The sequence below is a fragment of the Plecotus auritus genome (genome assembly GCF_963455305.1).
Source record: "Plecotus auritus genome assembly, chromosome: 3".
Lineage (NCBI taxonomy): Eukaryota > Metazoa > Chordata > Mammalia > Chiroptera > Vespertilionidae > Plecotus > Plecotus auritus.
This window is the reverse complement of record NC_137772.1, coordinates 72231810-72256444: the sequence shown is the minus strand read 5'-3', so window position 1 is coordinate 72256444 and position 24635 is coordinate 72231810. Positions and strand designations below refer to the sequence as shown.

The 24635-nt window shown below is 36.4% G+C and overlaps 1 protein-coding gene across 10 annotated transcripts in view; it reads right to left on the bottom strand.

Annotated features, from left to right (window-relative positions):
* PCDH9 (protocadherin 9) overlaps window positions 1-24635 on the bottom strand; it is a 961765-nt gene that overhangs the window by 607486 nt on the left and 329644 nt on the right. For 5 of the 10 annotated variants that reach the window (XM_080662369.1, XM_080662373.1, XM_080662371.1 and 2 more), the window contains one exon: window positions 2527-2628. The exons of 3 other annotated variants lie outside the window; for them this stretch is intronic. In XM_080662369.1, coding sequence (XP_080518495.1) covers window positions 2527-2628 — 102 coding nt within the window. The remainder of the gene's footprint in view (window positions 1-2526; window positions 2629-24635) is intronic. 2 more of the 10 variants (XM_080662372.1, XM_080662376.1) reach the window with 1 other exon arrangement.

The window sequence follows — 24635 nt, the reverse complement described above, 5'->3', positions numbered from 1 at the left end:
AGTCAAGGCACATGCCTGTGTTACAGACTCAATCCACAGTGTGGGTTGGGAATAAGGCAACCAATCAATGATTTTCTCTCATCATTGATGTTTCTATTTCTCTCTCCCTCTCCCTTCTATGAAACCAGTAAAAAAAAAAAAAAAATTTTTTTACATGTTTGAAATAGACCCTGACACTAGGTACATGCTACAAAAGTATTGGTTGTTGTCACCATCTTGATTTAGAACACTAAAGAGAGAGGACTTTATAGATGACCTAGTCTAAAATCATTCAGACTAGAATGGGTCTGAGATATGATTAAATGATAATTTGTGGGATAAGAGATTTCTAAAATAATTTTGTCTACTTTATTTAGAAATATATCACTGTAGGTTTAATTGTATTGTTCTTAGATAATTTGACTTAAAATATACTAGTAAATTAATACCATAGCTCTGAGTATCATTTTTTTCTGTCCACATTGCCTAGAACTTTAGTTAAATAAATCTTGTACAAACTGTGTTGTGTGCTTTGGGATTTATATAATATCTAGGGATAAAAACACATGGTTGTTAGAAAACTATTTTAATTATAGACCTTTTAAATTCTCTACAAAAAATGAGGTAATCTTCAGAAAACAGTTTTCCCAAAGCCACCCCACCTTGAGCAATCAGATGTCTGGGTAGTAGAGCTTCTTTACTCAAAAAACACAGGCATGAATATGTTATAAAAATATATCTAATTCTTAGAAATTGAAAACTACTTAGATTTCAATGGCTTTCAGAACATTTGGAGCAGTCTTTGTAAAGATTTATGTGACTATTTATGGATAAATCTTATTTATTATTGCACGGAGTAAGGGTTATTGCATTATTATTGGATGAATGAATTAAGGGTGACTAATGGAAGAAACTCCTGTCTTCTAGACACTTAAAACATACATGGTGATGATGAAAAATCCTAAAGGGCTAAAAAATTATGCTTCTTCTCTCAACTGTCATGTGAGTAAGACTTTGGAAAAAGAGAGATAAAGACAAAAATAAAACCAAAATACGAAAATGAATATATGCTGTAGATCAGAAGGATTTTTTTTTTTAATATTTAGATCCATATAAACAAAAGAAAAATATGTGGATGACAAATTAGCAGATAAAACTGTCAAAATTATCACTTTGCCCTTTCCTACCTCAATTAATGGATTGTACATAAAGAAGTTTCTTATCAATAAAATTTGTATTAACCAAAATAGTGTGTCAGACTTACATTACTATCAATGCTTCTGAAAAAATGATAGGTCCCTATACTTGGAAAACAAGTACAAAAAAAAAAACAAAAAACACTTTTCTGCTAATAATAACCAAAATATTTTCTATAACTTTAAGGGAATGGGAAAAAAAACCTAGCTTCAATGAGAAACTAGAATATACATTAATACACACATACATATCTATCTCGCTATCATCTATCTATCTACCTATCTATCTGTCATCTATATTTCTACCTACCTATCTATCTATCCATCTGTCTACATGCTGTTACGGCTATGGAAAATAAGTGAAACAAAAATGTATGTATTAATATAATAGTTAAGTCTTAAAACACATTTCCTACAAATACAGACCTTTTATTGCACAATAACTTAACCTTTCTGAACTTTACAGTTAAAAATGATTACAATGGTAAATATTATGTGTTTTATAGCACATTTTTAAAAAATGAAAGTTAGTAGATTTCTGCATCCAGTCATGTTAGAATAACTGGTACTGGAATAGCTCTCCCAACAGAAAGTAAGAAAGAACAAGGAAGGAAGGAAGGAAGGAAGGAAGGGAGGAAGGAAGGAAGGAAGGAAGGAAGGAAGGAAGGAAGGAAGGAAGGAAGGAAGGAAGGGGGGAGAGAGAGAGAGAGAGAGAGAGAGAGAGAGAGAGAGAGAGAGAGAGGAGAGGGAGAGGGAAAGGAAGAAATGAAGTAAGTCTACATTTTACAGTGGCTAGACTCATGTAAAAATAAGAAAAGCAAAGACTCTTATTTTAAATTCAAAATACAAAGAAATAAAGGTTCAAACTGGGAAAGAAAGTAAAGAAAAGGAAAATAGTAATGAAAATTCAAATTCAGCTTGTTTATTTTAAACATCATTGTCTTTTCCATCTTCTTTGAGTGTAGGAGATGAAGTAAATCAATCTTTCAACTAAAGAGGTATCTTTTAACTCAAGTAATAATGATGAATTAATTAAAAAATATAACAGAAAAAACGTTTCCTATTACCTTCTCTAAAACAGGTAAAAATCAATACTTTGCATCCAATGACGAGAACACTATACTGTATTTAATAGTTGGGCCATTACCAAAGAATAAAAAGATTATTGTTTGCTTTTTTCCCACCCTAAAATTGTTTACTTAAAGTTGTTAAAAATGTACTAGTATAAAAATATGAACATAAAAAGGTCAGCAAAAAACATATTTAAAATAGTCTACTTATAGTATTTAAAATCACTATGCAAATGCAAGTTCCTCAGTACTAGCATGGTCTCTATGGCTATGTGGCATACCTCGTAATGGCTTTCTTCATTCTCCTGCATGTGGAAACCCGCAGAGCTGGGACATTTCTGAGGAGTGACAGGAATATTGTCACTTTTGCTGTGTGAGTTACACTGAAAGAGATTACCAAATAATTGTGACAAACTACTCCACATTTAGAGTGTCTATTGAGAGACATGGTTGTTTGCTAAGAAACTAATTAAGGAATACAATTTGAATTAACAAAGGTTGACTCTACACTCATAGGTACATGCAATGATATTGAGCCTTTATACAAAAGATAAAAAATAAACCAAGGATGAATAAAAATAAAATAAATAAAATTTTATTTTTACTATTTTTAAAGCAATATTGATTTATTATGCTTACGATTTTAGTAGCTAAACCTTATATTTAATAGCTAAAGTCATTAATACCTCACACATTACTATGTGTGAGTGATTTATTCTTCTCTCTCTCTCTCTCTCTCTCTCTCTCTCTCTCTCTCTATATATATATATATATATACATATATATATATATATATATATATATATATATAGCATGTTAACCTGTGACATAAATATTATTTCCACTTAAAGATGAGGAAAATAAAGCATAAAAATATTTTAACAAAGTTGGGCTGCTACTCAGCTTTCTGGGACCACATTCCATACCTTATCTACCACGTGCATGGCCTTTATAAATGATGCATTTGAAATAGATAAAAATTAAAAACTAAAAAGTTTAAGATCTTAAAATATTACTTCACTTTTTCCTGCACCAAATATATATTTAAAAACAGATCAACTAAAATAATTCATTTGGAAATAAATGTGAATTGTAAAACATAAGCTATTAAGTTATGACTTGGCCTTTCTCTGTTAAAATATTAAAATGGCTCTTTTCAATATTCCTCATGAGTTTTTATGTAAAAATAAGATATGTACTTTCTATTATCCTACTTCCTTCTTCCTTAAATCTCTTGTTAGATTCAAGACAAGGAGTATTTATAAGCATTGCTGTTTGACCGTTTATTAAACATCACATTGGTATTTCTAAGATTTCTTTAATAAAAGGTATTGTAGTTCTTCCACAATGGATTCATCATTGATATATAACTATTCCTCTCCCATAAGACTACAACAAGCACACAGAATTTTATGGCATAAGTAGGAAAAACAATATTTTTTCTAACTAGTATGTAGCATTTTCTATCCACTAATGAAATTTAACTTTCCCCATCCCAAAGAACAATTTGTTATAAAATAGCTAACAAAGATGTTTTATAATAAGTTGTAAACTTTAATGCATTGAGTTTGGCATATCCTTATTTAAAGACTACCATTTTATATATTTAAATACATTTTAAAATGCATTACATTTTTAAGTGTTTTGTAATTTTTTTGAAATAATTTTAAAGCCATAAAAGAGGTAAAGAAATTAAAAAGATTTCCAGGATATTCTTCATTACATTTTGAATATATCAATTACCATGTATTTTTGTTTGTTTGTTTGTTTGTTTAAGAGAAATAGCAATATGGAATACTAGGAAGCCATGACTTTCAAACCCAAAACTGTATTAGAAACTTTTAGCCTGAAAAACGTTATTTTATGCCTGTTCTCTCCACAAACAATATCCATCAATCCTGTTCAAAACTAACTTCCCCTAGGAACTCTTTATGGGTAACTAACTAATGGCAATTGCCATTTTAACCTCTGCTTGCAACCTAAGCAACTTTTAGATGCAGTTTGTAAAATGCTGCTCTGCCAATATTAATTCTTAGAATTACACTAAGCTTGTCTAAACCACTTCATTGTTAATTATGAAGGCCTTTCTGATATTTCTTATCACTGGCTTCCTTAGCTTTCTAAAAAAAGTTTGGATCTTAAAACAGTTATTTTCATCTGTGATGTTCCTAGACATTTTAATCATTCAATTCCTGTCCCTAGCCTCTCCTCATATCTATTCATGCTGATTAATCTTTTAAAAAATCTCATGTATTATGCAGTTTTTCTCCCTAGAAACATTTTCTCAATTTCTGTGGCCCAGCAGTGACTTGCACCCTGGCTGTATTAGAATTACCTGGGGAGTTCCAAAAAATGTTCATGACTAAACCCCAACTCACACTGGAGAAATTTACAGCTAAGGCAAAAATAGTTTTTAAATATCCAGGCAATTCTAATGTGCAGTCAGAGTTGAGATCCCTGGGTTAAGGTTAACAATTCTTCGTCTGGTCCTCAGGACATTAATAGTAAATGTGGGCCTCACTTCCTCCTTTTTCTTATTTAACCCATCATGGACTAGGTGCTATTTTTTCATAGACATATCATAATGTATCTGAACCTGAAAAAAAAACCCACTATATTTATATAATACTTTATACCTGCAAATACAAGATTTTATATATTATCTACAAGAACTCTCTGCAGAGAAGTAGAAAACATGATCCTTCTTTAATAGGTGGGAAAGACAAAGGTTCAGATGTATCTAATGCCCTTTGTATAAGAATTTGCCAGGGAAATGCACCCTAAGTGACAAGACTGAGGCAACTACCATTCTGCTATATCCCCTTTATGGGTCTATTAATTTGCTCATTTATTTACATATTACACTCTGTTTATTCATTTTTATTAATCATTTGCTGAGTACATTCAATGTTTCAAAATTTTATTGGCTCACCCAGATATGGCATTTACTATTTGTAATACCCTCACTCTAATAGTGAAACCATATATAGAAACAAGCAACACTACAATATGTAAAACTGTAAAAAGGTATGCACAGGTAGCTAAGGGGCGGAGAAGAAAGAATGACTGGACTCCTGGGCATGACACATGAGCAGAGTCTTGAAAGATGGGCCGGTAAGGGAACCATGCTCAGCATGAATTCATGCCAGACGGAACAGCCTATGTAAAGACTAGTAGATATGAATTCTCATGATTTGGCCTGTGAGTTTGACAATGCTTTAACCGTAACGTATATGATGATAAATTTGAGAATGGGGACAGAAGTTATTAATGCATTAAATTTGACAGTAGACGCAATGACAAAAAGTTACAGAGTCAGACGTAATATAAGGAATGAATACCAACTAATGACTACTAAATAAAGGTGCTTTATAAACAGGGGAGGTAACACGGATGAGCTTTAGTATCATACCTTCTCTCCTAACCTACCTAGGGAATTACAATATAAGCAAAATGAGTACATTTGAAATACTACTGTGGAACTCAGGCAAGTCCCTCCATCTCAACAATATTTCACCAACTAAAAATTATTTGTTTGCTAAATTCGATATAAGTATATAATAAATTATAGTTAAGCTACATTTACTTAATCAGATTTAATATTGCAGAAAACATATATAAATCACACTTGAGAGGTCCAGAACTCAGTAACAGCAATCATGTTAAATGGAAACCACTGTAGCCTTGCCCTGCCTAGCTCAGTTGGTTGGCATGTTGTCCTGTGCACCAAAAGTTTGCCGTCCCATTGATTCCCAGTCAGGACACATTCCTAGATTGGGGGCTCTTACAGGAGGCAACTGATGGATGTTTCTCTCACACATAGATATTTTTATCTCTCCCTCCTTCCTTCTATAAAATAATCAGTAAAACATATTCTTGGTGGGGATTTTTTTAAAAAAAGAAATCACTGCAAATACCTTTGTTCTTTCTTTAAAATCAGTTTGAAGTTTTCCATTACCTACAATTAATGGTCATTATTCAAATGCATGGATATGTCTTTCCTCCCCCATAACATCCATTGCAGTTCCTGAGAGATTGTCCTTAACTACCTATAGAAATACCTGCTCAAACCTGCCTCATTACTGGGAATATTAGCTCTTTCATTTTTGACACAGAATTCTAAGAAAGCATTTCACAGCCATGATATCAAGAGAAAAATATCAACAGTAGCAAAAGTAACAAAAGTATTATAAAAATAATCACAAAAATAAATGACACTGCTGTTTTCTTTGCTAAAAAGGGTTTGTTCTTTACATTTTCCACCCAAGTCTATAGCAGCAATATGCCCTGTTATTCTACTCCTCCTTCTACCTTCTAACAAATCAATGTTGTTTGCTAAGAATTAATAGCTTTGTTATAAATTGGGTGCAATCATTATAGAGGCAGTAGTCTTGCATTCTTTGTTCTATATTTTCTAGTAAATAACAATTCTAGTTGTTAACTACTTCATCTAAAAATTTTTTCCTACCTGTTTTAAGAAGCTAAGAAGTCCTTTTATAAAGAGTTGTAAAACTTTTGATACAAAAAGCCCTGGAGATTGATAAGAAATTTACAGGAAGAAGCTACTTTAAAGAGGTGTCTGTACTTGCTGTCTGTAAGGTCTCTCCATACATCACTTTGGAGAGCCCACATGTATCAAATTCTCACCATCTCTATGCCCCTGATACTGCTCTATCCTGATCACCAATGATGTCCACATTAGCATCTCAAAGGTCAATTCTCAATCCTCATCTTGCTTTATACCCTGATAACTTCTTCCTTCTGGATCACTTGTCATTTGCTTTCCTGGGCAACCTAAACTAATGGGTTTTTTTCTTACCTCTCATGTTCTATTTATGGGATAGTTTAACTGTTTGGGTTGTTATTGTTAAAATTGAGAATCCTGAAGCAGATGAGGCCTGAGTATTTTCTCAGAAATTATGTTCTCCAACAGTCCCTGACTTTAAAATACATTCTCAATTAGACAAATGGACAATATCTCACTTATAAGCAGACAAGGGCAAAACTCTTAGAACATTCCTACACATGTTTATCTCAAAGCACATATTATTTTAGTGCTTCTAGAAACTGATAAAGCTCATATTTTAAGGGATTCACTTAGTAGGTTCTTATCATTTCTAAAAGTTTGTTCTAATAATTTAGTGTCCTAAAACTTACTCTGTCTCTAATCAGGAAGCCTTGAGTCTGTATCTACAGCCATCTCTCTAATACAGTGGTTCTCAACCTTTCTAAAACCATGACCCTTTAATATAGTTCCTCATGTTGTGGTGACCCCCAACCATAAAATTATTTTCATTGCTACTTCATAACTGTAATTTTGCTACTGTTATGAATTGTAATGTAAATATCTGTTTTCCGATGGTCTTAGGCTCTACAGCAGCAGTTCTCAACCTGTGGGTTGCCTACATTAGTAATATCTTCTAGAGGCCCAGTACACAATATTCTGCACTGGGGGGGGAGGGGGACGGGGTTCCCTCAGCCTGGCCTGCACTCTCTCGCAGTCCAGGATCCCTCTCGCAGTCCACGACGCCTCACTCCTTACTGCCCACCTGCTCCCTGCTCCTTAGCGCTGCTGCAGAGGCAGATGAGGCTCCAGCCACCGCCACTGCACTCACCAGCTGTGAGCCTGGTATCTGTCTGAGCTAAGCTGCCCCTGTGGGAGTACACTGATCACCAGGGGGCAGCTCCTGCATTGAGCGTCTGCCCCCTGGTGGTCAGTGCTCATCATAGCAACCGGTTGTTCTGGTTAGTCTGCCGTAATGGTCACTTAGGCTTTTATTATATAGATAACCTTCTCCATTGGTTTATTTTTCTGTCATCATTAAATATATTTGCAAAACGAAGTGAAAATTCCCATCAGATTTTGTTGAACATGTAGGTATTCAGCATGGGTAATATATATTTTGACTCAAAATGAAGATGCAATATATATTTTAAAACCAATTCCATATAAATAGCTAGTCAAATCACAGAAATATAGAGTACTAAAATGCATATAAACTTCAAGATAGAGATTATTAAAGTAGAATGAGAAAAAAGGAGGGGAACTGCAAAAGGATTTAAAAGAAATATCAACTGTATCTATAGTATACAGGAAGTCTTTGTTTTTTAGTTGTTTTGTCTCCCTTCTCTAAAAACAAGAATACTTTTTCTTTAAAAATTGAAGACATAAATATTAGCATATGTTAATTTAGGGTACCAGAGACAAGTATTTTTCTTATTTCTCTTAATTGTCTCCGAATTTTTCAAATACCTGGAAACAAGTATGTACATAGAAAAAGAATTAGTATGATTTTGTTAAAAATGTGCTTCATCGCCTGGCTGGTGTAGGTCAGTGGTTGAGCCTATACCCATGAACCAAGAGGTCACCGGTTTGATTCCTGGTCAGGACACAAACCCTGACTGCAGGCTCAATTCCCAAAACGGACATGCAGAAGGCAGCCGATTGCTATTTCTCTCTCATTGATGTTTCTATTTATCTCTCTTCCTTCCTCTCTCTCTAATATCAATAAAAACATATTTTTAAAAAAATCTGCTTCATCCACAACAAGAAGATTGTTGATAATAGTTATGAAAGGTCTTTATAAACCGTAATTTTGCATCTTCAGAAATAAATGTTCTTTTATAGTACTACAGCTGAAAGGTCATTCTCTACTTCCTGTACATAAAGTTCTACTTTCTTTCACCTCATGAGGAAAGGGGGCCCTCCTGTTGGTAATGTATCTCCAGCATAAAACATAGTGCCTGGAGCATTACTGAGTAGTTTTTAAATATTTCAAGTGAAATGGAAGAATACATGAATAAATGCAAGACTTTTATAATGACATATTCACTGTTTTGGTTTCTAATTTGGGTGAAAAATTCTTTGTACCTGTTTTCTTTTTTGTTTCATTTTGTCTCCAACAGATAAATTCATTGCAAAATTACCGTTCCCAAAACCTACATTTTCATCACAAGTGCTATCACAAACATAAAATCCAGTAGTACCATAGATTGAGTGTTTTTAGTAGCAGCATCAAAGAAAGCAGTGGGTTTAGCCATCATGCTTTGTTTCTCCAACTGGACCCTTAGACACTCATGTCTGGAAGAAACTTCCTTACAGTGATATGTTACCTGAGTGGGTCCATTTGCATCTACCTATTGCATATATGAAAAAATTTCCTCCTGTTCAACTTCTGGGACCTGCAACGTTTCCCTACTTGTAGACTTAGCCAAATCCACCCTCATGATTTTTCCAGGGCAGCAGACACCTTTGTATATAAGTTTACCGAGATATGCTTCCGAATTCCCTGAACTGACTGCTATCCCTTCTCACATGGTGGAAATTCTCCTCCACCCTTCTCACAATCTTCATTCCAGATATCCTTTCAGTCCAGAGACCTTTTCTTCCCCCTTTTTTCATGTCCCAAATATACCTCCTTTCCTCCCTTCCACCATAGCACTTTCTCCTCTGTAACAATAAGCCTTCCCCTTTTAATCCCAGGTTTGCAGAGAGACTAGCCAGATAAAGATAGTCACTACTGCTCAATGAAAGTGAGAAGTTGGCTGTGCCATGTGGGATTGATGAAAAGATAAAAGATATTTACTCTTTTGGCAATGACCATTAAATAGACCAATTGGCGTTCCTCAATTATAGTTCTGTGTGATCAAGTGATATTAACAGCTACTAAGTTGTATTTCTTATTGTGCACTTTGTTGTTGCAAGTAGGTCACTTTTAAAGCATTAGTATAACATTTACCTCAATTCACTGTTTCATGGCATACATTTCACATTTGTTTTAAAAACAGTTAAGATATTAGGATTACTTTATAATCAGGAAAAATATTAACACATCTAAGTAAAAAAAGAATTGGAAAAATATCTAAAAATGTGAAATTAATGTCTGAAGAAATCCAGTAAGTCATTCAAGCTGAAGTACCAGATGAAACATTTACTTCTTTTTCTTTGGTTAGGAATTCCTCTTGCATACGTTACTCCAGAATTTAATGGTCTCCATTATAGACTGGCTGACATTTTTCAAACAATTGTAACAATTTAATGAAATGTATAGATGCCAAGTACCATAACGAAGAAATTGCTTTCTCTCCATGTATTATTGCTTAAGTGGTATTTGAAAGCAATTTATTGCCATAAATATCTTTGGTTACTACAAAGTTTTAGCAATTCTGTATGGTGTTCATTTCCTGAGAATGCTTGCTCAGTTGCTTTTCCTCCTATGCAATGACTTTCAAGGCTTTTGTTAAGGGACTATTCACAAGTCAAAAATAGAAGTAGAGATATACTAGTATTCCAAAAAAAATTATTCCATTCTTGAAAATGCTTAAATTAGGCTGAATTTTGCCTCCTTTTCTCAATAAAATATTTAATTAGAGTGGGGAGAAAGGAAAAAGTAAGTTTGAAGTCATGTAGGATTTGCAATAATTCAATTAAGGATTTAACAGTAACACCCTATATCATACTACTCAATAGGTTCCCTCTAAATGTGCAGAGAACATTGCTCTGTGAATTGAACATTGAGTGTGCCAAAGAGTTGTCAAGGTAGAGGCTCTGGTGGGTGCATAAAGATGAACAGAATCTTGCTAAATGAATAGCTACATGTGTAAGCCCACATATTTCCTCACACCCAGACATAAATTCCTTCATAAGAAATTACTACTAAGTTCTCTAGCTTAATACAGGTAAACGGGATAAAATTTTAGGTCCTTACTCACCAAAGAAGAGCAATGCAAAACTGGCTTTATGAGGACCACAAATCCTAGCTGCTCTGTGCACATTACATTTTCCTTAAATGGTTCATGGGTGGTATACTAGTTTTATGCACCTCTTTTGACCCAGTTGCTATAGGCATGCATAGAAATAAAATCCCCCAGAAAGTATACTTCAAACACTAATGTTCTATACTTTACAATTTCTCCATTGTTCCCTTCCTTGTATTATTACCTTACTGTAAAGCCATTTCACAGAGCAATAATACATTGAAAGGTTTTAAATTACAAAAGGATTATATGCTATATTGCTTGGGCAAAGCTCTATTAATGCCAATAGGCATTGTGCATTGCAACTTAATTCTGCATTTTAAATAAATGGATGCAGGCAATACAGGCCTTTGCAACTCCTTAGACATTTAAAGAGAGATATTAACTTCTGTCCAAACATATTTCAAGAAATACGATATCAGAAATTTTCAGTGCCATGGTTAATCAGAATTATGCATTCTATGTTTTTATGTAAGACAATTATTTTGTAGTTCATTGTATTATTTGTTGTTATAAAATTCCTGAGACTTTTCATATATTTTTCACTTAATTGTATTCATATTTTGAAGAGAAACAAAAACTAAATCTTTCTCAATACACAAAAAAAGATTGTCTAAATAATTTTTAAATTCCAAACATAATGAAAGAGGTCCTGTTTTAGATGTGTTCACTTGGATTTAAAGATGAGTCTTTTGTTATGTTTTCAGATTGAATTGAAAGACTTGAGGAAAGGAAAATGATGAGTTTCATTTTCATTCTAGCTAATTCATGCTTAAGAATAGATAAGTCAGTGTACTTTTTGAGTTGGCTAGAAATTTTTAGGGAGTTATGAAAGAGTGCCAAATACATAGTGCTAAAACTAACTTATTAGAGAACAACATATTAATTTATCATATGTCCAATTTACTGGTATCAAAGTACAAAGAAAAGTTATATGAGCCTAAGATATAAGGGAGTTCAGGTGTGTAGTGATGGCCTCTCCACACAGTAAATGTTTTTTGTTTGTTTGTTTGTTTTCTACACCTTGTTCTTTAGAAGATTACAGAATGATAGTTCTTTGTCAGGTAACAATTTTTTATACAACTAGAGGCCCAGTACATGAATTTGTGCATGGGTGGAGTCCCTACACCTGGCCTGTGATCAAGGCCATTGGGGTAAGGCCAATTGGGGCTGGGCCAGTTGGGGCCTGCTGGCCATTGGGAGGGACCGCGGGAGGTTGGCTGGCCAGGGGAAGGGATAGGGCACAGGAGGTTGACCACCAGCCCTGAGGAAGGAGCTAGCCCTTGGACCCCCTGGGAAAGGGTCTGTGTCCATCGACACCAACCCCGGTTCCCCATCCCAGCCTGGGACCCAAAGGCCCCATTGGGGTCAGGAGAGGAGGCGACAGTCACCGGCCGGGAGCGGAACGAATGGATGTTTGTGCCCCACCACCATGCAGTTCCCTGACTCCCCCCCTCCTCCTTCCCTCGCCGCCATGCCGCAGAGAATCTGCCCCCTGGTGGTCAGTGCTTGTCATAGCGACTGGTCTACCAGTCGTTCTGGTCGTTTTGGTTGTACTGTCCTAACAGTCGCTTAGGCTTTTATATATATATAGATGATATCAAAATAGATTTATTTACTCCAAATAAATAAGGTTTAATATTTAAGTTCATGGTAGTTTTATAAAGTGGAGGAGGACAATATTTAAAATTGATAGAATAATATATAGAAAACACTTTATAAAACATCACTCTTCACATTAACAATACTAATAATAGCCCGATGGGCGTGGCTCAGTGGTTAAGAGTGGACATATGAATCAGGAGGTCAAGGTTCAATTCTTGGTCAGGGCACATGTCTGGGTTGTGGGCTCCATCCCCAGTGGGGAACGTGCAGGAGGCAGCCGATCAATGATTCTCTCTCATCATTGGTCTTTCTATCTCTCTCCCTCTCCCTTCCTCTCTAAAATCAATAAATATATATATTTTTTAAAACTACAAGACTGATAATAGGAATGCACTTGCAAATCAAGATAATAAATTATCTAAAGAAAATAATTTTTGGAAAAGAGAAATAGATGCATTATAATTATTGCTTCTTAACTTAAAATTCAATAATATCAAAGCATGGCTCTTTGTGATATGATATTAGTACTAAAGGCCTGGCGCATGAAATTCATCATGGGGTGGGTCCCTCAGCCCGGCCTGCACCCTCTCCAATCTGGGACATCCCTCTCACAATCTGGGACCGCTGGCTCCTAACTGCTCACCTGCCTGCCTGCCTGATCGCCCCTAATCACTCTGCCTGCCTGCCTGATTGCCCCTAACCCCTCTGCCTACCTATCTGATCGCCCCTAACTGCTCACCCCTGCCAGCCTGAGCGCCCCTAACCACCTCTGCCTCAGCCCTCGACACTGTGGCTTTGTCCAGAAGGACATCCAGAAGATGTCCAGTCTAATTAGCATATTACCCTTTTATTAGTATAAATTCTATCACAATTTTAAGCTTTTACAAAATATTGTTAATTCAACCTTATAAAATAAGGATCTGACAAGAATGAGTAGAAGTTTTTCAATAAAGAAAAATTTCTGCTAGACTATTCTTATGGTATCTTTTTCTTGCTATTTTGATTACCCAGAGCCCTAAGATAAACAGAAAATAAAACCATCAACACTAATTTGTGTTTATTTTTGTACATCATTACAGAAAGATTTTTAAATTCATCCTATAATCTGAAATATTCTGTAATAATTCAATTATAGAGCACTTTAAAGAGCAAAATTTAACTTTCCCCACCTTCTAAGGGGTAGGAGCTTAGATAGGAGCTTAGGTATGTGTGGTGTATGTGTGTGTGTGTGTGTGTGTGTGTGTGTGTGTGTGTGTTTAGAAGCAGAAGGAAGCAACCAGATAAGGTAGCTGGCTTCTTTCAATATTCAACATAAAAAGAAATAAGAAATCAGCATAAATATGATTTATACTCCTGACACTGAGCTCAGTAGCTCTGAATCCCTCTTTGCCTTTATTTCAGCCTTTGTTCTTCTTATTTTATTTTATTTTATTTTTAGTGAATTTATTGGAGTGATGTTGATTAATAAAAGTATATAGATTTCAGGTGTACAGTTCTGATAACATAATAGCCACATATTTTATTGTATGTTCATTATCCCAAGCCAAGTCACCTTCCATCACCATTTATCCTGCCTTTACCCTTTTCTACCTCCCCAACACGCTTCCCTCTGGTAATCACCATACTGTTGTCTGTATATGAGGTGTTTTTTTTAATCTTCTTAATCCCTTCCCTTTTTCATCCAGACATGCTCTGATAAAAGTCACTCTGTTCTTTGCATGTGTGAGTGTTTCTATTTTGTTTGTTCATTTATTTTGTTCATTAAATCCCACATATATGTGAAATCCTATGGTACTTGTCTTTCCCTGGCTGAGTTATTTCACTTATCATAACACTCTCTAGATCTATCCACGCTGTTTCAAAGATTAAGATTTTTTATGGCTGAATAATATTCCATTGTGTAAATGTATAACTTTTTTATCCACTAATCTTCTGATGTAAACTTGGGCTGCTTCCAAATATTGTCTATTGTAAATAATGTTGCAATGAACATAGGTGTGCATGTATTGTTTCCCTCTTTTTAAATTATATTAGGTCTCTTTTTCATCTCCCTCTGTGGTGCTGAAAAATATTTTAAAAGTTTGGAATCTAGGCTTAAAAATTTTCCTTGCAAGTAAGGATTTGTAACAATCTCCTTCCCTTTGGTGACTTTAACCTTTGATAGACTCGCTGAATATTATAGTTGAAAAGGACATTAGAGATTCTTTCTTTAAGCTCTATTATCAATGAGGAGATTATGTCACAAAGACAAACCACCCCAAGCTCCAATATTTAGAACAATGAATAATGAATTTTATTTTATTTTGATGATATAGATAGAAATTTTCTTATTTCCTTTTAATATAATTTAAACAAAGAGAAATTCAGCCATGTTCTTAATCCCATGTATTAAATTATAGGCTTGCAGAGTTTAAAAGGACCTTTGAACCTAGCTCACAAATTGCCCAGATCATCGTCATGCAAGAGGCTAATAAGAAAGACCCATCAACCAACTGGATTTAGAGCCTCCAGTTCATTTGATCCAGATGGCTATTCAATTTAATTAGGGGGCAGGGGAAGTTCTCCCTGGAAGGGACTTACAACCACACCTTAAGAATCCATCTGTTTAATTCAATAGCTAAATTAATTCATAAAAATAAGCACCTTTCTTAGTTCAACTGGAAATATCCCATGCTCAGAATCTGGAAGGTTAAAAAGGCCAATCAGATATTCTGAAACATTTACTGAAAAGGAAGGTCTGATGAGTTTCAAACCAAATACCATGCTAAATATGTGTTTCAATACGGCCCAAAGTGTAGGTCTCAGTTTAACAACTGTACATGTAATGTACCATATAGCTTAGTCCCTTTTGTGTTCCTGGTTGATTGTAAGGCTTGACTGAACTTTTCCAACTTGTACTTTATGCTTTTGGCTAATTGACATGGTACATATCTTCTCAAAATACAGAACATCCTTTCTAATTTTACTCCCTGGTGATCTCTCTAAAGTATGGAGAAGTATAGAAATTTGTCCACAATCTTATTAAAATAAATAGCTAACCGCAATAAGGGAAGTTCGCCTAATAAGGAAAATCCATACACACACATACACCTAGGCACACTTGGTAAATATTTACAAACTTTTAAACAAGCTGTGGAAAGTACACATGAAAGATAACAAAACCTTATTTTCTGCTGCTCATTAAACTGAAACTTCTTGTAAATAAAGATTTCTTTGAAAAATAAAGTCACAAACAGCTTTCCCTTACTTCAACTGTCTATTTTATATATTGAACATTGACTAATAAAACATACACTTCCTTGTTGAAACCTTTATCCACTCATTTGATGGTTTTTATGTTAATGTAAAGTTAGACAAGGCAAATTTTGTTCAACTTATTCTTCATAAATAAACAAGAATACACTTTACAATGAACTGCCATGAAACCAGCTATTTGGATATGTGTTGCATGAAAAATCTGGGCACAATTGTATTACATACTAGAGGCCTGGTGCATGAAATTCGTGCACTGGGGTGTGTGAGTCCCTCAGCCCAGCCTGCACCCTCTCCAATCTGGGACCCCTCGAGGGATGTCCCACTGCCCGTTTAGGCCTGATCCCACTAGGCCTCACAATCCAGGACTGCTGGCTCCCAACTGCTCCCCTGCATACCTTCCTGATTGCTCCTAACCGCTTCTGCCTGCCAGCCTGATCATCCCCTAACCACTCCCCTGCCAGCCTGATTGATGCCTAACTGCTCCCCTGCCAGCCTGTTTTCCCCCAACTGCCCTCCCCTGCAGGCCTGGTCACCCCTAACTGCCCTCCCCTGCCAGCCTGTTTTCCCCCAACTGCCCTCCCCTGCAGGCCTGGTCACCCCTAACTGCTCTCCCCTGCTGGCCATCTTGTGGTGATCATCTTGTGTCCACATGGGGGCAGAATCTTTGACCACATGGGGGCAGCCATCTTGTGTGTTGGAGTGATGGTCAATCTGCATATTACTCTTTTATTAGATAGGATAGAGGCCTGGTGCACGGGTGGGGGCCAGCTGGTTTGCCCTGAAGGGTGTCCCGGATCAGGGTGGGGGTTCCCTTGGGGCGTGGGGCTGCCTGGGAGAGGGGCCTGTGGTGGTTTGCAGGCTGGCCACACCCCCTGGTGACCCAAGCAGAGGCCCTGGTATCTGGGGGTTTATTTATCTTCTACAATTGAAACTTTGTAGCCTTAAGCGGAGGCCTGGGCCGGCCAGGGTGTGCAGAAAGCTTGGCTTCCTCCATCGCCGCGGGCAACCCTAGCCTCCTGCTCTTTCCAGCTCCGTGGCTGCCACCATTTCTGTTTGGATTTATGTATCTTCTATCATTGAAACTTTGTAGCATTGGGTGGAGGCCTAGGCCGGCAAGGGCAGGTGGAAAGCTTGGCTTCCTCCATTGCCAGGGAAACCCAAGCCTCCCTCCTGCTCTCTGTGGCTGTAGCCATCTTGGTTGGGTTTATTTGCATATTCTCTCTGATTGGCTGGTGGGCGTGGCTTGTGGGTGTAGCGGAGTGATGGTTAATTTGCATATTAGTCTTTTATTAGATAGGATATTTCAATAGTACAAAATATTAAGGGCCAAAATTGTCCTTTTATCCTTCCCCATTTTCAACAGTCTGAGTCAAAGGCTTTACAATATCCTATAAACATTTTTAAATGTTTAAGTCCTTTTGAAACATAGTCACTAATGGGTTACTTGTTTATCATAATCAGAAATATTAGTCACTACAGTCTTGATAAAAATTCAGACCTTATCTCAAGAGGGCCCTGGCCAAATAAATGTATTGTCATGCTACTTGTTTTTATGACGGTCATTCATTTTGATTCAATGTGAAACAATTTTAAGAAAAAGAAGTGACAAATATTTGCTGTGAGAATCCAGTACAAACAGAAAGTATGTAAGATGGAATCCACCAGAAGATTTTTTTTAATTCTGTTAAAAGGTGAAAACAAATAAATAAATATTTCCTTACTAAAATGCCTCCACAGTAATAACTCCCTTTCTTTATATGAACAACTCTCCAAATTTAAAGTGTCAGGTTTTCACTTTGATGTTTTGCAAATTACAAACTATTCAAGACATTGCCCTCTGCTATACTCAAATCTCCTAAAGAGACTTCTAACATACGGGACACAGTCACCTCTTTCATTCCCTTACCTCCACACTTGGCACAGTAGGCATGCGGTGTGCCTCAGCCACCCAGGCAAACGAAATCTAAGACGTCCAATGTTTTGTGTTAAACAGCTCTATATGGCTATGTTCAAGCAAAGATGAGTTAGTTCTTCCTTCCCAATGCTTTTGTGTAAATTTAAATGAGGGAGAAAAGAAAGACTCAGCTGAAATCAAAGTGTTGGAATATACAAGGACCCAGTAGTAACCATGTATAAGTGTGACAAAACGGTATAGAGAAAATAAACAGATGTTTCCAGAAATGCATAGGTACCAAATGAAAAGAAAGACAGAGACAGAGAATGAGGGACATAAAGACACAGAGAGACGCTGCCTCATTTATCATTCTCTGTTCCACTTTAGGTAAGAACTCAAGTGATCTTCATATTCTCTCCTTGGATTCCAGAAGATCTCTACATTAATCTAGCTGATGTAAGAGATTTTCTGTTTCCTATAGCCAAACACGTCTTTAACATCAACTTTTACAATTGTATACATCACATTTTATTAAGACTATCTTCTTAAACCGTCTTTACCATTTTATTTACTCTTTTTTTTTTTTGCAGGAAAAGGTAAGAAAGAACATCTTAACTTACCATTTTAACAATTTTTATAATCACTATACTAAATTTTCAACAATTTCCCCTTTAAAAAAAAAAAATGAGCAGAGAAGTAGAAAATGTGCCCAAGTGTCAAATAGATGCCCTGCAATTTCTGTATTATCATAAGATCACTGAATACTTCCAACATGCCAATGCATTTAAATCTAAATAATTATATAACTTTGTCCATTCTCTTTTAAAATATTTATGAAGATTGTTTTTGATCAGAGTAAAATAAATGTTTCTATAATTAATCTCTCACTGATATTTTCAATCCTCTGTTTCCCACATATTTCTCTCATGCACTTTGGAAAGAGTATTTTCAACTTCCTTACCTCTCAGTTATGCCTTAACTTTCTTAACATGACAAAAATTACTCTTGGAAAGGCATTATGCTTCTTTCTCCCCCTTTTCTTCCATAATGCTAATCTATCCACCCCTCAATAATTCTCCATTTCAGTATCCTTGCATCTTCCTTTCCCACTGGAAACATACTTTATATTGATGTTTCTGAAGTCTACATTCTTGGTTAACTTATTTTCTTACTGTTTTTTTTTTTTTTTCTTCTTCTTCTTTTTTCTTCTTACTGTTTTTTATTGCTTTGGGAAACTTCTGGTAATTTCATATCTTTAATCATATGCTATATAACTGTAAGTGATGACACCCAAATGTATGGCTTCAGAACCACCTATTCTATGCTTCATTCTGAATTTTTAAATGTTTGCTAAATATCCCATTTAAGATTCCTTCGTGCATCTTAAAACCAACTTATTCAATGCCCAAGTCATCGGCTTCTACTCTCCTTACTCTTTTACTTGTACATCCATTGCAAATATAACATTTTTTTAAAGATTGTTTAAATTAAATTTTTAGATAAAATGGAAGAGAGAGGGAGATATAGAGAGAAGCATGAATGTGAGAGTGAAACATCACATTTTTAAACCTTCATTTCTCTGTATAATAATGTGTGTTTGTGTGTCTGTTTTCCGCTTTGAAGTCCCAGTGCTATGCACAGTTTCAAGTGGTAGAAAAGTCTTAAAACTGGTTTTGAATAACTGCATTCAGTGTTTTCCATTTCAAATTCTGCTTTGGAACCACACAATTCATTGGCATTCACAGAACTCCATAGATTTGCTGCAGCTAATTGGAAGTATTGAATATTTGGGGTCGTTTTGTTCAGACAGGTTGCATGCAGGCATAGTCTTCAGAGTGCTCCAGAGGAAAAAGCACTGTGTTCTCTGTAAAAACCACAAGCAAGTAGTTATGTCCCTGTGGGGATAATAACCCCTCTCCTGCTTGTCGGCGAAGGTGGCTAAGAGACTTACTTGAGATAATTAGATGTGGAAGAATTTGAAATGTATAAGGGGTTCTATAAATTCAGGTTCTGTTAATTAATATTAAATTTTTTAATTATATAGAACGTATTCTTATTATTTTTTTAAGTTTTAAAACTAGCATGATTTTCATTTCCCAAAATAACAGAATAAGGCAGCGATTTTCAACCCTTTTCATCCCATGGCATATATACACTAATCCCCAAACGTATGCGGCACACTGAGAAATCTACTGTACTTGTTGCCAATCTGACACAAAGAAACATGTATGATTTGGATTCATTCACACCGGGCAGCTATTGTATTGGCTATTGTCCTTTTTTTTTTCTTTAATTTCACAGTCTAAGGGGGAAAGATCAGTGTTCCTAACTAAATAGTCAAGTATTGAAAGTTTTAAAATTTTTTCGGGTCCTGGCATGGAAAATCGCTGGATTAAGACAATGTATTAACATTCTTTTACTTCTTAAACATATTCATATATATGATAATATGTTAGCCCCCAAGAATAACCTAAATAGCATGCTGTCTGTCACCCTGACAACACTGTTCCAGGAAAAAGCTTTGGCATGCTATTGTTCTGAAGGACATATTCTTGATATCTAAACACTGTTTGCATTTACCTATACATCCTTGCCTTATAAAGGTCTTTACTTCATAAACTCACACATTTTAATATGTGCACTTTTACCTTTTACTCAAGAATGATAGGAATTCATTTTTCCCTGTGTTTTTAAACAAGATATGCAAAAGAGCCCGGCTGGTGTTTCTCAGTGGTTCAGGGAAGACCTATTCACCAAGAAGTTGCTAGTTCAATTCCCAGTCAGGAAACATGCCCAGGTTGTGGGTTTGGTCCCCAGGGGGACATGTGCAGGAGGCAGCCAACTGACGTTTCTCTCTCATAGATGTTTTTGTTTCATAGATCTCTCTCTCTCTCTCTCTCTCTCTCTGTCTGTCTGTCTGTCTCTCTACCTCTCTCTCTGAAATCAATAAAAACTTATTTAAAAAATATATATGAAAAAAAGAATAAAGGAGATGTCCTAAGATGGATTTGGTTTTCAGGTAAATAAAGGGAAGATTAGCTGACTTCTCATTGTTACTAATCCTTGAAATTCTTCTCACACCTTTCTGAAAATTCCTGAGCTGTAGTATTAATCTCTTTGAAAAGGAGACACTAAATTTACTGTGTATTTTGCATGTTCCTAAACAAGTCTTGAATGATGAATTTCACTGTCTGTGTGAGGTGGTTTACCTCAGCACATAATTTCTTATATTAATAACCTTCCCCACAGGAGTTGAATGACCATCTATAAATACAATCCCTTCATTCAATCAAAAAATTAAAGCCTGTAACCACCTCATAATTCATCATCTTTTCTTACAGGCAATTATCAAAGCAAAAACAAAACACAAATCCCCAATCCTCAACCCATTGTAATGTAAAATTATGCAGCCTTCCTGGATATATTGAAAATTATGTAGTATCTTGTGTTCCAAATCAGTTCTATTGAGTGACTTCCTATTTCCAGTGAGCCATAATTTTCAGAACAAAAATAACTCCTTTTCAAAATGAAAGGCATCCTAAAACAATAACCTTCTGAATGTTTGTATATTTTCAATCAGTCTTTAAAAAACATCTCTTCAAATGAATGCCTCAACAGTTATGATGAAGCTAGATTATAGGGTTTTTTGGAATCTGCAAGACTTCCATTTTTATAAATCTACCTAAAAGCGCATCCAAGTGTTCAGTAATGGGGCTTCTTCCTCTTTGAGTAAGACTGATGCAAATGGGTACTGAATTGCACTATGCATACAAACCCTAACATATACACTCAAACAACTGCTGTCAATTCTTAGTTCAGCTTGGAAAGATCTCTAACAGAAAAAGCATAGTCTTAAGAGAAGATAATAGAGTTAGTTACCAGTATGTTAGAGAATTCTCTGGGAAACTATTAGTTAAAAGGCTTCAGATATCTGGTTTATTTTCAAAATATATAAATTAAGAATATTGGGTAAGTGTCTTAACTACCTTTAATTATAGTAACTATGAAAGTAGAGATTACATTCACATAAGAAAAAGGATGTTTTTTAAAGACAAAATCATAATTAGTATCTGAATAGCACTCTATAAGTCAGATAGCTCAGTCATCTTAAATGACTTCCTTTGGGTTATCCAGTTGACAAAACTAGGGTGAAGGTTTATATTTGTTGCATCTTGTTCTCTTACATTAATTAAGGAATCTTGATTTTACCAACACTATATAAATGCAAAGCCAATTTCAGTGTAAGACCTAACAGGGTTAAGATTTGCCACATGAATACACGCATACATATTATAGGAATGTATGTTTTGCATAAAGCAGAAGCAAAACACATACTCAGTCCAACTGGCATAATTGACAAGATTACATAAAGCATAGTAATTATCTTTTAGAATCTCAGACCACATGTACAAAGAGTAATTTAGCACAAGTTAGGTTGTTATGTGAATGCTTCCTATTTTGAGTGCCATAGAGGTAAGTTGAGTAATTAGCAAAACCTCTGGGGAAATAAGCAATACTATCCTAATGACAATAGTAATAACAGTGATTTAAACAGTCCTGGAATTTATTCCTGTCATTTGTAGCAGTTTTCATTAAACCAATTAATTTATAGAACAATTAAAGCCTAGATTTTGCCAGATAAACATCACCATTGAAAGAAGAAAAATGCAAACTTTGAAATATTGTACACTTCGTCAACTAAGCTTTGAAATGACTTGCTACTTGGCTTAACTTTGTCTCATACATATGTAATAGCATACTTCTTTTTCTTTCACATAGAGAAACCATGCTATCTCTTCAATTTTTTACACTCAATCTTGTGATTGTCTATACACTGGTGAAATAATTGTGCAGAAATAAAATGTGATGCAAACATAATATATCAAAGTTGTTATTTAATATTTTACACAAATGATTTAGAATATATAAAATACGTATCTCATAAATGTCAAGTATCACATTTGGAATTTTATAAAATAACTAGAGGCCCGGTGCATGAATATTCATGCACTGGAGACGGGGGTCCCTCAGCCTGGCCTGCCCCCTCTCACAGTCTGGAAGCCCTCAGGGGCAGGAGGTGACCTGGAAGGCACTGCCCCCATCACACCTGTGTTGCTGCCACTGCCGGCAGCACAAGCCTTGGCCCGGCCCTGATTACCTGTTCCTCAGGCTGGCCCTGGGCAGCTGGGAAGCCACCATCTGAGGCTTACCTGCATCTCAGGCTGGCTGTAGGCATCTGGGCAGCTGCCATCCAAGGCTTGCCTGCACCTCAGGCCGGCCCTGGGTGGCTGGGGAATGAGGAGACTGGGGGACTCCAGAGGCAGGTGCACAGAGTGGCCAGACCCGCCTAGGGGTGGACCCACCCTAGGGGCAGATCCGCTTAGGGATGGGCCCAGCCGTGCAGCATGTCTGCAGCCCTGGCGGGACTGAGGGGACTGGGTGCTGCCATCTTGTGGCTGTGGGTGCTGCTATCTTTGAAGGTGTAGCAGTCAATTAGCATATTTCCTCCTTATTGGCTGTGGGCACCACCATTTTTGTGAGGGCATGATGGTCAATTAGCATATTCTCTCTTTATTAGATAGAATTGGCTATTTCTTCTTCAACTTCAGGAGAACTACATCTCTGCCTTCTTTTATAAAAGAGTGCCTCCCCCCAAAACCTCAAAAAGAAAGAAAGATTTGAATTGTTTCTGAATGTGCAGGAGAGCAGACTCAGTGAGTGCTAATAGGCATTTTCTATCTTTAATTTTCATCATTCTACAGGAGATGTGAGGGAAGAAAGGTAATAGGAAAAATTAATTCTAGGAACTCACCCAGAAGTAACTTCCTTATATTCCACCCAAGGAGGGACCCCAGATCTGCTGCACTGGCGAGACCCATTCCTGAACTTTTGGCTTGGATAACTTTGCTGGTGGACAAACATTGCCACTGCTTGAAAAGTTCTGAATGTAATTGTCTGTCAATGATATGATGATTTATAATGCAATCTGTTTCTATTGCTAGTGCTGCAGATAACTCTAATTTGCCACTCTTATCCTATCTAATAAAGAAGGAATATGCTAATTGACTGCCCTACCCTCAAAGATGCTGGCACCCACAGCCAATAAGAAGGGAATATGCTAATTGACTGCCACACCCTCAAAGATGGAGGAAACCACAGCCAATAAGGAGGGAATATGCTAATTGACTGCCACACCCTCAAAGATGGCAGCACCCACAGCCTCAAGATGGCAGTGCCCAGTCCCTTCAGCCCCCCAGCCGCCCAGGGTCAGCCTGAGGTGCAGGCAAGCCTCAGCTGTTGGCTGCACAGCCACCCAGGGCCGACCCGAGGTGCAGGCAAGCCTCAGATGGTGGCTGCCCAGCTGCCCAGGGCCACCCGAGGCTCAGTAACCAGGGCCAGCTGAGGCTTGTGCTGCTGGCAGTGGCAGCAGCAGAGGTATGATGGGGTGTCACCTTCCCCTGATCACCAGGTTACCTCCTGCCCCTAAGGGCTCCTGGACTGTGAGAGGGGGCAGGCTGAGCTGAGGGACCCCCCTTCCAGGGCATGAATTTTCATGCACCAGGCCTCTAGTATTAGATATTAGGAACTTGACAGTCTCAGTTTTACAGGTGATATAGCCAATCAAAATACATCTCCTTTCCATTCTCTTCAGGAAAGGATAATATTACCAAGACTAGCTATTATTCTAATGGTCATGTTTTTCTAACATTTTTGTTCATCTTAAGAAACCTGCATTATGTTATTAAATGTTATAAAATAAATAGAACTACAAGTGTATGTTTATAACTTTTTAGTTATATTTTTTCAATAATTCTTCCTGCATCACTCCAGTATGCAAAAAAATAGAATATTTATGCTCAATTTGGAAACAGAGGCTAT